Raw genomic sequence first — 13,180 nt, forward strand, 5'->3', positions numbered from 1 at the left:
ATGCTGAGTATTAGGTTAAGTATATTGTACACATACTTTACAAAGTCTTTTAGTACCTGATTCAGTTGTGCTTTTGGAATCATCTGCACATTTTGCCCTTCTGTCTATTCACATCCTTCCCAATCTTCATGGTCTTACATCCTCTGCAAGACTTTTCCTAAGTTTTATCTTTCCTGCTTCTAATTTCCTAAGCATTAACACCTTCATTTATGTGAGAAAAGGTGTAGAATAGTGGGGAAATTATGGATTTTGGTGTCAGAGAAACCCAAGACCCTATGCTAGCTTCAATAGTAGTTGTGTGACTTTGGGTAGGTTACTTAATCTGTTTCCTCAACTGTAAAGTGAGGATAATAATGCTTATCTTGTAAAGGTATTATGATTTAGACACATGATGGGTGCTCAGCAAAGTAGATGTGGGTGCTTAATATACGGTAGCAATGATTATCATTTATTCATCAAAACAAACCTTGATTGTCTACAATGTGCCTGAGAGGAAAATGACATGACCCTTGCTCTGAGGATCTCTTGGTCTAGCATAGGGGTTCTTGGGTGATGATAAGAGTTTTGGTGAATCTCCTGAAGTAGTGGGCAAACTCTTTGTATATCCATGCCTATATGCATTTGTCTAGGAAGAGGGCTCATGAATGAGCAGATCCGCAGCAACGTGTATAACTGCAAAAGCTAAGGATTTCTCCTAGCCATTTCCCCCTGGATTTCCTGCCAGGTATGCTTGTTGTTCACACCACCTATTTTGACTTCCTCATACAATGCCTGCAGTATTGCTTAGCTGTTTAATACAAATGTATGTCTGTGTCTCCAGCCATCCAAATGCCTGAAGGACAGAGATTATGCATATATTTTTTGATAGCTTTATTGAAATATAGTTCACATAACCTACAATTCACCTATTTAAAGTGTGCAATTCTGTAGCTTTTATTATATTCACAGAGTTGTACAACCATTACTACAATCAGTTTGAGAACATCATCCCAAAAAAGAAACTCCATACTCCTTGGCTGTCATCCCCAGCTCCCCAGACCTTCCAGCCCCAGACAGCCACTAATTGACTTCCTTTCTCCATAGATTTGGCTATTCTGGATATTTTACAGAAATGGAATCATATAATATTTGATCCTCTCTGACTGGTTTATTTTATTTAGTATGATGTTTTCAAGATTCATCCCTGTAGTTACATTTACATTTTGTTTTTATATACTCTTCAGCATAGCAGTTGGCATATAAGCCTTCTTTTTTTTTTTTTAACTTGAGACAGGGTCTCATTCTGTCACCCCAGGCCGGAGTGCAGTGGCACGGTCACGGCTCATTGCAGCCTCAGCCCCATGGGTCCAAGTGATCCTCCTACCTCAGACTCCTGAGTAGCTGGGATCACAGGCGTGCACCACCACGCCTGGTTAATTTTTTAATTTTTGTAGAGAAAGGGTCTCCCTATGTTGGCCAGACTGGTCTCAAAATCCTAGGCTCAAGTGATCTTCCCACTTTGGCCTCCGAAAATGCTTGGATTGTAGGCATTACCCACTATACCTGGCTTATAACAGACTTTTTAAAAATAAGCTTTATTTTAGAATAGTTTCAGATTTACAGAAAACTTGCAATGACAGTACACAGAGTTCTCGTATATCCCAATTTCCCCTGTTACTATTATCTTTACATTAGTGTGGTTTATTTATTTATTTTTTGAGACAGAGTCTTGCTCTGTTGCCCAGACTGGAGTGCAGTGGTGTGATCTCTGCTCACTGCAACCTCTGTCCCCTGAGTTCAAGCGATTCTGCTACCTCAGCCTCCCAAGTAGCTGAGATTACAGGCACACACCACCACCCCTGGCTAATTATTGTATTTTTAGTAGAGATGGGTTTTCACCATGTTGGCCAGGCTGGTCTTGAACTTCTGGCCTCAAGTGATCCACTTGCCTTGGCCTCCCAAAGTATTGGGATTACAGGCTTGAGCCCCTGCACCCAGCCTAGCATGATTATTTTTTTTATAATTAATGAGCTAGTGTTGGTATATTATATTAACTAATGTCCATACTTTATTCAAATTTCCTTAATTTTTCTCTGGTGTCCTTTTTCTGTTCCAGATCCCATTCAGGATATTATATTTTATTTAGTTGTCATCTTTTCCATAGGCTCCTCTTGACTGATAGTTTCTCAGATTTTCCTTGTTTTTGCATACTAGACTTTTCATACATCCATGTTGAAAGAATTAAAATTGTTATCCATAGTTGGGCATGATTTTCTCTTGATGTTATGGGACCTTAAGAACAGACATTTTTTGTTTCTTTCCCGTAAAACAAACAAACAAAAGAACAGATGTTTGCTTGGGAGGCTGAGGCAAGGGAATTGCTTGAGTCCGAGAGATCGAGGCTGCAATTGCTATCATTATATTTGTTTTTTTGTTCTTTCCTGCATTGTGAAGGATCATTATCACTGTTTTTTTTATTTTATTTTTGTTTTTTGAGACGGAGTCTTGCTCTGTTGCCCAGCCTAGAGTGCAGTGGCAAGATCTTGGCTAACTGCAACTTCCTCCTCCTGGATTCAAGTGATTCTCCTGCCTCAGCCTCCTGAATAGCTGGGATTACAGATGCCCACCACCACGCCTGGTTGATTTTTGTATTTTTAGTAGAGACGGGGTTTCACAGTCTTGGCCAGGCTGGTCTCGAACTCCTCACCTCGTGATCCACCCACCTTGGCCTCTTAAAGTGCTAGGATTATAGGCGTGAGCCACCTATCACTGTTATTGAGAGAGACAGTGTGCTGTAATAGAGGCATAGCTTTTGTAGTAAGTCAGTCCTCTTTTTTTTTGAGACAGCGTCTCATTCTGTGGCCTAGGCTGGAGTAGAATGGCGCAGTCTCGGCTCACTGCAACCTCCGCCTCCTGGGTTCAAGCAATTCTTCTGCCTGAGGCTCCTGAGTAGCTGGGATTATAGGCACGCGCCACCACACCTGGCTAATTTTTGTATTTTTAGTACAGACAACACCATGTTCGTCAGGCTGGTCTTGAACTCCTGACCTGGTGATCTGCCCGCCTCTACCTCCCAAAGTGCTGGGATTACAGGCTTGAGCCACCACGCCTGGCCATTAAGTCAGTCCTCTTAGCAGCTTATTAGGTATAAGTTTTTGGAATATAACCTCTCTGGGTCTCAGTTGCTTTACTTGTAAAATTGTCTTGCAGTGTTTTGAGAATTAAAGAAGACTTAATAAAGCCCCTCTCATGATGCTGTGCATGGCAGATGCATAGTCATTATTGATTGATATTAGAAAAAAATGGGTTAAGTTGGAAATGGTAAACAGTGAAAAAGCAGTGTGGGAGGGGGACTTCTGTTTCTTGAGCATTTACTGTAGTGGGTGGAATGAGAACGATGACCTTGGTTTGTTTGCATGCTTGGTGTTAATTGTAGGATAGCTTCTTTGCTAGATAAAAACATTTTTGTCCTCTTTTGGTTTGTGTACTGTGCTTTTCTTGCCTCTCTGAGAAGACATACTTGGAGGTCTATAAATGCTTAAGATTTTCCTAACGTGGCTGTTTTGCTGTAGGTGCTGTGCCTGAGGAACAATACCATTTTTAAGCAAGCCTTTTCTCTCTTAAGGTAAGGATATTCATAACAATAATTAAAGATAGGTAACATTTGCCTTTGGCTTCATAGTTCACACAGCATTTTTTCATCATATTTACTTGCATGTCTATAAGCACATCAAGCATCTCCCCTGCTACCTTGCTCCTTCTCAATTCTCAGTTAATAGCATCTCCATTCATCTAGTTGCTGAGGCCAGAATACTTGCAGTTAATCCTTGATGCTGTTAATTCTTTTTTTTTTTTTTTCCTTTTTGAGATAGAGTTTCACTCTGTCACCCAGGCTGGAGTGCAGTGGTGTGATCTTGGCTCATTGCAACCTCTGCTTCCCAGGTTCAAATGATTCTCCTGCCTCAACCTCCCAAGTAGCTGGGATTACAGGCACCTGCCATCATGCCCGGCTAAATTTTGTATTTTTGTAGGGATGGGGTTTCACCACGTTGGCCAGGCTGGTCTTGAACTCCTGATTGCAAGTGATCTGCCCACCTCGGCCTCCCAAATTGCTGGGATTACAGGTGTGGGCCCCTGCGTCTGGCCAGATGCTGTTATTTCTTCAGCAAAACTTGTTGGCTTTACTTTTGAAATATATACAGAACCTTTTTTTTCTTTTTTAATTGAGACTGAGTCTCCCTCTGTTGCCCAGGCTGGAGTGCAGCAGCATGATCACAGCTCACTGCAGGCTTGATCTCCCAGGTCAAGTGATTATTCCACCTCAGCCTCCCAGGTAGCTGGGTCTATAGGCGTGTACCAGCATGCCTCATTAGTTTTCATACTTTTTGTAGAGACAGTGTTTCGCCCTGTTGCCCAGGCTGGTCTTGAACTCCTGAGCTCAAGTGATCCGCCCAAAGTGCTGGGGTTATAGGCATGAGCCACTGTGCCAGACCTAGAACCATTTCTTTCTCCAGTTTTTGCCTCATGCTTTCTGTTTTGCTAAACCACTATGGATCAGCTGCTTGTCTTCTCATTGCCTTTACTGCTATCACTTTGCCTCCCAACTGGTCTCCCTATGTTTACCTTTGTCTTCAATTCTTCACAGTAAAGCAGAGTGATTTTTTTTTTTTAAAGATACCTAACATTATGAACATAAGAATGATTCTTTTATTTATTTATTTATTTATTTATTTATTTTTGAGACGGAGTCTCGCTCTGTCGCCCAGGCTGGAGTGCAGTGGCGCGATCTCAGCTCACTGCAAGCTCCGCCTCCTGGGTTCACACTATTCTCCCGCCTCAGCCTCCCGAGCAGCTGAGATTACAGGTGCCCACCACACGCCCGGCTGGTTTTTGTATTTTTAGTAGAGATGGGGTTTCACCATGTTAGCCAGGATGATCTCGATCTTCTGACCCCATGATCCACCCGTCTCGGCCTCCCAAAGTGCTGGGATTACAGGCGTGAGCCACCGCGCCCGGCCAAGAATGATTCTTTTAAAGCCAAGTTAGCTCACATCACTCCTTTGCTCCAAATTCTCCAGTGGTATCCCATCTTACTCAAAATAAAACCTGCAATCTTTACCATGGCCTATAGGACTTTCCATAATCTGTATCCTCATTTTATACTACTTACTCAGCATTAGCTACACTGTGGTTTCCTATTCCTTGATAATCTAAGCACCTTCCCACCCTAGGATCTTTGCACATTCTTTCCTCAGATATCCATATGGCTTGCCCTGTATTTTATTCAGGTTTCTGCCCAAATGTCATCCCAGCCAAGAGGCCTTCCCTGACTACTCTATGTAAAATATACACCCATCCATCAATCTCTGTTCCCTTGCTTTGCTTTATTTTTCTTTATAGCAGATGTCACCATCTGACACATTTTGTATATATAAAAATGTTTAACTGTCTTTCCTTGCCCCCTAAAAATAAGCATCATGGGGATACGGACTTTTAGTTTTGTGGACTGCCCTATTCCTAGGCCTAGAATGGTATCTGACACATAGTAGGCATTTAATAAGTATGTGTTAAATGTATGAATTGACCCTTATAGTGACCTGGTAAAACAGATGATATTATCTCCATTTTATATAAATAACTGGGGTCTGTTGTTTTAACATGATGGAGCTAATTTGGGTTGGAATTAGGATTCAAATCCAAGTTGTCTTTTTTTTTTTCCCAACTGTTCTGTATATAAAGTGCAACCTCCCCATTGTTTTTCTTTTTTCTTTATTTTTTTGAGACAGAATCTCTTTAGCCTAGGCTGGAGTGTAATGGCACTGTCTCAGTTCACTGCAACCTCTACCTCCCAGGTTCAAGCAATCCTCCTGCCTCAGCCTCCTGAGTAGCTGGGATTACAGGCACCCACCACCATGTCTGGCTAATTTTTCTATTTTTAGTAGAGATGGGGTTTCACCATGTTGACTTGGCTGGTTTCAAACTCCTGACCTCAAGTGATCCATGCTCCTCAGCCTCCCAAACTGCTGGTATTACAGGCATGAGCCACTGTGCCTGGGCTCCCCATTGTTTTTCTCTAGGTGCTGATGAAATACATTTGGTGGTTTATTTCTCTGTTCAGCAGCAAATATGCACCAAGTGTCTTTTGTGTGTGGCAGCCACAGGATATAAAATAATGTATTGTATATCTTCCTAAACTACTTGGCACTCATGATCCTGGATGATTTCTTGATTCCTTAACATTTATTGAGGGCTTTCTCCCTTTATTTCCCTTCTAACTTTTAATTTTTTTTTTTTCTTAATCCCAAATGTGATAGTATCCCCTTCCATCTTAATCTATTATCCCATCTTAATCAGTCAACTGCTATTTGATAAGCACCTCCTATGGCACCATGCTATTTTTTGTTATCTTTAATCTTCACAAAAAACACTACAAGACAAATATAAATATCATTTTACAAAAGAGGAAACTGACTCAGAGTTTAAGATACATTTTCAGTCCCATGAGATTGTAGTATTATTGTCTGTATTTTTTTTTTTTTTGAGACGGAGTTTCACTCTTGTTGCCCAAGCTGGAGTAGAGCGGCACAATCTCGGCTTACTGCAACCTCCGCCTCCCGAGTTCAGGCAATTCTCCTGCCTCAGCCTCCCGATTAGCTGGGATTACAGGTGCCCACCACCAAACCCGGGTAATTTTTTGTATTTTTAGTAGAGACGGGGTTTTGCCACGTTGGGCAGGCTGGTCTTGAACTCCTGACCTCAGGTCATCTGCCTGCTTCAGCCTCCCAAAATGCTGGGATTACAGGCATGAGCCGCTGTGCCCGGCCACTTTTTTGTTTTTGTTTTTGTTTTTGTTTTTTTTGAGACGGAGTCTCGCTGTGTCTCCCAGGCTGGAGTGCAGTGGCGCGATCTCGGCTCACTGCAAGCTCCGCCCCCTGGGTTCACGCCATTCTCCCGACTCAGCCTCCCAAGTAGCTGGGACTACAGGTGCCCGCTACCACGCCCGGCTAATTTTTTTTTTTTTGTATTTTTAGTAGAGACGGGGTTTCACCGTGTTAGCCAGGATAGTCTCGATCTCCTGACCTCGTGATCCACCCGCCTCGGCCACCCAAAGTGCTGGGATTACAGGCTTGAGCCACCGCGCCCGGCCCACTTTTTTGTTTTTTAAAACTCACCTCAAAATAGTTTCACCTCCCTAGTAGAAATGACAATACTTTCCTTTGTGTCCTATTTAATTTTGAACGTTTCTGTTCCGAATCAATACCATATTGTGGCTCACATTTGTTTCCCAGCATCCTTCCCAACTAGACCATGGATAGAGATATCTTACTTATGTTTGCATTCTCAGGATGTGCACTTTGGCACACAGTAGGTGCTTATTAAAGTTTGTGGAAGGAAGAAGGGAAGGAAGGAGTAAGGAAACAGCATTGATGCATCTTTAGTGACAGAATATAAATTTTGAAAACTATGCAAATAAAATACGGGTTTCTAATTGTATTCAACATACTTTCTCCCTCCTTTTAGGTTTAGAACTTCAAGAGAGAAGCCCATCTATTCTGTAGGTAAGCAGTTTTTACCTGATGTAGTTGGCCTACTTTAAGTGACCCTTTAGCACTCTATAATAATTTTGCATTCTATAATAATTTTGCCTAGAAGGAAGCCTACCATATCTTTGAGAACAGTGGCCTGAACCAAACCCCACCCCTCCATGCGTGCATGGAATAGAACCATGGGTGAGAACATAAAGTAGTGGTTAAGAGCAAGAGCTCTACAGTAAGTTTGGATTCCAACTGTACTACATATTTATTCGGTGATCTTTGGCTATTTCTCTGTAGCTTGGTTTCCTCACTTTAAAAAATGAGCAGGCTGTGAGGCCAGGCATGGTGGCTCACGCCTGTTATCCCAGCACTTTGGGAGGCCGAGGCGGGCGGATCACCTGAGGTCAGTAGTTTGAGACCAGCCTGACCAACATGGTGAAACCTCGTCTCTACTAAAAATACAAAAAATTAGCTGGGCGTGGTGGCAGGCACCTGTAATCCCAGCTACTCAGGAGGCTGAGGCAGGAGAATCGCTTGAACCTAGGAGGCAGAGGTTGTAGCGAGCGTGGTGAGAGACTCTCTTTACAAATTTTTTTAAAAAAAGTAACCAGGCATGGTGGCACAGGCTTGTGATCCTACCTACTCTGGAGGCTAAGGCAGGAGGATCACTTGAGCCCAGATTACAGTGAGCTATGAACGTGCCACTGCGCTGCAGCCTGGGTGATAGAGCAAGACCCTGTCTCCTAAATAAAAAAAATTTTTTTAAATTAAGAAAAGAGGATAATTATAATACAAACTGCAGTGTACCATTTGAAGATTCAGTGAGATAAAAGATATAAAGTGCTTGGCTGGGTACAGTGGCTCATGCCTGTAATGCCAGCACTTTGGGAGGCCGAGGCAGGCGGATCATGAGGTCAGGAGATCAAGACCATCCTGGCTAACACAGTGAAACCCTGTCTCTACTAAAAATACAAAAAATTAGCCGGGTGTGGTGGCGGGCACCTGTAGTCCCAGCTACTTGGGAGGCTGAGGCAGGAGAATTGTTTGAATCCCAGAAGTGGAGGTTGCAGTGAGCCGAGGTCACACCACTGCACTCTAGCCTGGGCGACAGAGCGAGACTCCGTCTCAAAAAAAAAAAAAAGATATAAAATGCTCAAAAAGTAGCAGCTGTAATTGTTATTATTAATACTGCTACTATTCTAGACCTGTCTTGCATGTCCATCATCAGGCTAGGACTTTTCTCACACTGTTTAATCCAAAATGAATGTCCATTCAGTCTGATTAACTCAATGGATTTCCATCTCTGTTTCAACCCAATTACTTGCCATTTTTCCTTTGTCTATTATGTGAGAAATTTCAGTGGAGTTGTTGGATTTTAGTGATGTTTGTCATGTGTCTAACAAGTATCAGAGATAAAGGAATGGAAGTAAGGAAGGGAACTAACATTTTTTACTTGATGCCTACTGTGTGCAAGGAAGTGTGGAAGAGGCTTTACATACGTTAATTATTTTAGAAGGTGGCGGCAATGTGTAGGGAATCACCATTTCTACTGGACCCGAAGCCCAGCATCTCAAAATAATGGACTTTTTATTTGTACATTCTCATGACAGGCATGTATCTTATTAGACTGTGTGTTAGATGCTGGGGATACAAAATTAAGAGGATATAATCCTTGCTGTTTAGTAGTTTTAGAAGCTTATTTTTTCCCCAGGAATAACCCAATGAACATTTCTTTACCCACCATTTAGATTCAACTTTTGTTAACATTTTGTCATGTTAGCTTTTTAAAAATCAGACATCATGATAGTTTACCCTTGAATACTTTAGCTTGGGTTTTTAGAAATAAGGATATTTTCTTTCTTTCTTTTTTTTTAAATTATAATTTAAGTTCTGGGTTACATGTGCAGAACGTGCAGTTTTGTTACCTAGGCATACACATGCCCTGGTGGTTTACTGCACCCATCAACCCGTCACCTACATTAGGTATTTCTCCTAATGTTATCCCTCCCCTAGCCCCCCACCCCTCGATGGGCCCTGGTATGTGATGTTCCCCTCCCTGTGTCCATGTATTTTCATTGTTCACCTCCCACTTATGAGTGAGAACATGTGGTGTTTGGTTTTCTGTGGTTTTTGTGATAGTGGAGTGCCTGCAAAGAATATATTAAGCAGCCCATTGGATACACTGATCTTGAGCTAAAAATATAGGTGTGAGTTGAAACTATAAATATGAAAGTTATTATTTTGTCAATTTTAATTGAAGCCATGGGAATGAATGTGATCACTTAAGGAGAAAAGGTGGAGAAGAGACCCAGGGATCATATACTGAGGAATTTCAACCTTAAAAATCTGGGTAGAGGGAGAAAGGCTAATGAAGCTGAGAAAGAGACACCAAGGTAGAGAAAACCTGGATAGTATAGTATCATGGCAGGCAAGAGGAGAGCGTTTCAAGAAGGAAAGAGTGGCCAACCATATTACGGTTTCAACTGTGCTACTGAGAGATCAGGAAAAACATGAACATGATAGTATCCTTGGATTTTAGCAATCTAGAGGTCATTGGTGACCTTGGAGCATAGTCTAGGTAGGTGGGGTGGATAGGTTGTAGAAATTAACCATGAGGTGACAAGTGAATGAAAGTCCAAGAGTTAGGAAAAAATGACTGTAGACAATGCTTTAATAAAGTTTGAGACTGAATGGGTCAAGAAAATATTGGCAGGAACTGATGAGGGATGTAGGGTGAAGGAAAGGTTTTTAAAAAAATTGTTTATCTCTTAATTATACTTTTTATTTTGAGAGATATAAAAATATAGAAAAGTAAAAGAGTAATATGTCAAATAAACCCAGAATTGGCAACTATTAACATTTTGTCAGACTTTCATTGTCTTTTTGGTATTCAAACAAAAAGGTCTATGTTCAAGTCCTCATTATTGTCTAGCCTTGGTCTTATCCCTTACCCTCCTCAACCATAGGCAAAGTTTATTTTGAATTGGTATATATTCTAAGGAAAGTCTTTTAAAAAAATTATTAGGTTGGTGCAAAAGTAAAAATAATGGCAAAAACTGCACTTTTGCACCAACCTAATACTATTAAAATAATCAACTGTTAAAAATTTGAAATGGGCCGGGCGCGGTGGCTCAAGCCTGTAATCCCAGCACTTTGGGAGGCCGAGGCGGGCGGATCACAAGGTCAGGAGATCGAGACCACAGTGAAACCCCGTCTCTACTAAAAATACAAAAAATTAGCCGGGCGCGGTGGCGGGCGCCTGTAGTCCCAGCTACTCAGGAGGCTGAGGCAGGAGAATGGCGGGAACCCGGGAGGCGGAGCTTGCAGTGAGCTGAGATCGCGCCACTGCACTCCAGCCTGGGCAACAGCGTGGGACTCCGTCAAAAAAAAAAAAAAAAAAAAAAAAAAATAATTTGAAATGGATGCATATGGTAAGAATAAACTTAAACTGTACAGAAGGGTATATGACGAAAAGTTAAATTTTATTCCCCTTTCTCAGTCTTTTTTTTTTTTTTTTGAGACGGAGTCTCACTCTGTTGCCCAGACTGGAGTGCGGTGGCCTGATCTCGGCTCGCTGCAAGGTCCGCCTCCTGGGTTGATGCCGTTCTCCTGCCTCAGCCTCCTAAGTAGCTGGGACTACAGGTGCCCACCACCACGGCCCGCTAATTTTTTATATTTTTTAGTAGAGACGGAGTTTCACTGTGTTAGCCAGAATGGTCTCGATCTCCTGACCTCGTGATCCACCCTCCTCGGCCTCTCAAAGTGCTGGGATTACAGGCGTGAGCCACCTCTCCCCGCCCTCTTTCCCAATCTTGACTCCCTCATGATATCCACTGATAGCAATTTCTTGTGTATCTTTCAGGAAGATTTTATATATATATGAAGATTTATATTATGTGTGTGTATGACTATATCTTAATGCTGGACATTTAAGTTGTTTTAGTTTTTTGCTGTTTCAAAAAATGGTACACCAGCCATTTTCATATGTCTTTGTAAACTTGTTCCTGTACATTTGTAAGATAAATTCCTGGAATTGAAATTGCTGAGTCAATGCATTATGAATTGGAGATTTTGATAAGTATTGCCCGACTATCCACCAGAGAAGTTGTATTAATTTACATTTCTATTTTCCAGCCCAAACTGAGTTTTATAAAACATTTATTGTTAGCTGGAAGCACTGGCATGGACTTGTAGTTCCAGCTACACGGAAAGCTGAAGTCCCAGAACGGTCCTTTGAGCCCAGGAGTTTGAGACTGTACTGCACTTTCATTTTGTCTGTGAATAGATGCCACACTCTAGCCTGGGCGATACAGCAGGATCCCATGTCTAAATAAATAAATAAATAAATAAATATATATATATATATATATTTTTTTTTTTAGATGGAGTCTGGCTCTGGATGGGGCGATCTCGGCTCACTGCAAGCTCCGCCTCCTGGGTTCATGCCATTCTCCTGCCTCAGCCTCCTGAGTAGCTGGGACTACATGTGCCCACCACCATGCCCAGCTAATTTTTTGTATTTTTAGTAGAGACGGAGTTTCACCATGTTAGCCAGGATGGTCTCGATCTCCTGACCTTGTGATCCGCCTGCCTCGGCCTCCCAAAGTGCTGGGGTTACAGGCGTGAGCCACTGCGCCCGGCCTTTTTTTTTTTCTGAGACTGAGACACATTCTGTCACCCAGACTGGACTACAGTGGCACGATCTTGGCTCACTGCAACTTCTACCTCCTGGGTTCAAGAGATTCCCCTGCCTCAGCCTCCCAAGTAGATGGGACTATAGGCATGCGCCACCATGCGTGCCTTTTTGTATTTATTAGTAGAGACAAGAGTTTCACCATGTTGGCCAGGCTGGTCTCTAACTCCTGACCTCAGATGATTCACTCACCTTGGCCTCCCATTGTGCTAAGATTACAGGTGTGAGCCATTGCACCTGGCCTAAAAAAAAAATTTTTTTTTGTTAGTGAAAATTATGTCTCATTTTAATTTGCGTGTCTTGAGTTTGTCATCTTTTCATATGGTTATTTGCCATTTGTATTTCTTTCCTAATGAATTGCCTATTTATTGATTTATTGATTTATTTATTTTTGAGAGTCTCACTCTGTCAACCAGGCTAGAGTGCAGTGGCATGATCTTGGCTCACTGCAACCTCTGCCTCTTGGGTTCAAGTGATTCTCCTGCCTCAGCCTCCTGAGTAGTTGGGACTACAGGAATGTGCCACCATGCCTGGCTAATTTTTTTTGTATTTTTAGTAGAGACAGGGTTTCGCCATGTTGGCCAGGTTTGGTCTCTAACTCCTGACCTCAGATGATTCACCCACTTTGGCCTCCCAAAGTGCTGGGATTACAGGCGTGAGCCACCATGCTTGGCCCATTTATGTTTTTTGTCAGTTTTTCTATTGGATTGTTTACTTTTCCATTTTTGATTTGTAAGAACTTTTAATATAGTTCTTTTTTTTTTTTTTTTTTTTTTGAGACGGAGTCTTGCTCTGTCGCCCAGGCTGGAGTGCAGTGGCCGGATCTCAGCTCACTGCAAGCTCCGCCTCCCAGGTTTACGCCATTCTCCTGCCTCAGCCTCCCGAGTAGGTGGGACTACAGGCGCCCGCCACCTCGCCCGGCTAATTTTTTGTATTTTTTAGTAGAGACGGGGTTTCACTGTGTTAGCCAGGA

General features: G+C 42.2%; 1 protein-coding gene across 3 annotated transcripts in view; it reads left to right on the forward strand.

The window, feature by feature from the left end:
• The window catches only part of MRPL48 (mitochondrial ribosomal protein L48), a 525,613-nt gene that overhangs the window by 455,148 nt on the left and 57,285 nt on the right, over window positions 1-13,180 (forward strand). For all 3 annotated transcript variants that reach the window (XM_050756456.1, XM_050756455.1, XM_050756454.1), the window contains 2 exons: window positions 3,552-3,604; window positions 7,501-7,538. In XM_050756456.1, coding sequence (XP_050612413.1) covers window positions 3,552-3,604; window positions 7,501-7,538 — 91 coding nt within the window. The remainder of the gene's footprint in view (window positions 1-3,551; window positions 3,605-7,500; window positions 7,539-13,180) is intronic.

The sequence above is a fragment of the Macaca thibetana genome, chromosome 14 (genome assembly GCF_024542745.1).
Source record: "Macaca thibetana thibetana isolate TM-01 chromosome 14, ASM2454274v1, whole genome shotgun sequence".
Classification (NCBI taxonomy): Eukaryota; Metazoa; Chordata; class Mammalia; order Primates; family Cercopithecidae; genus Macaca; species Macaca thibetana.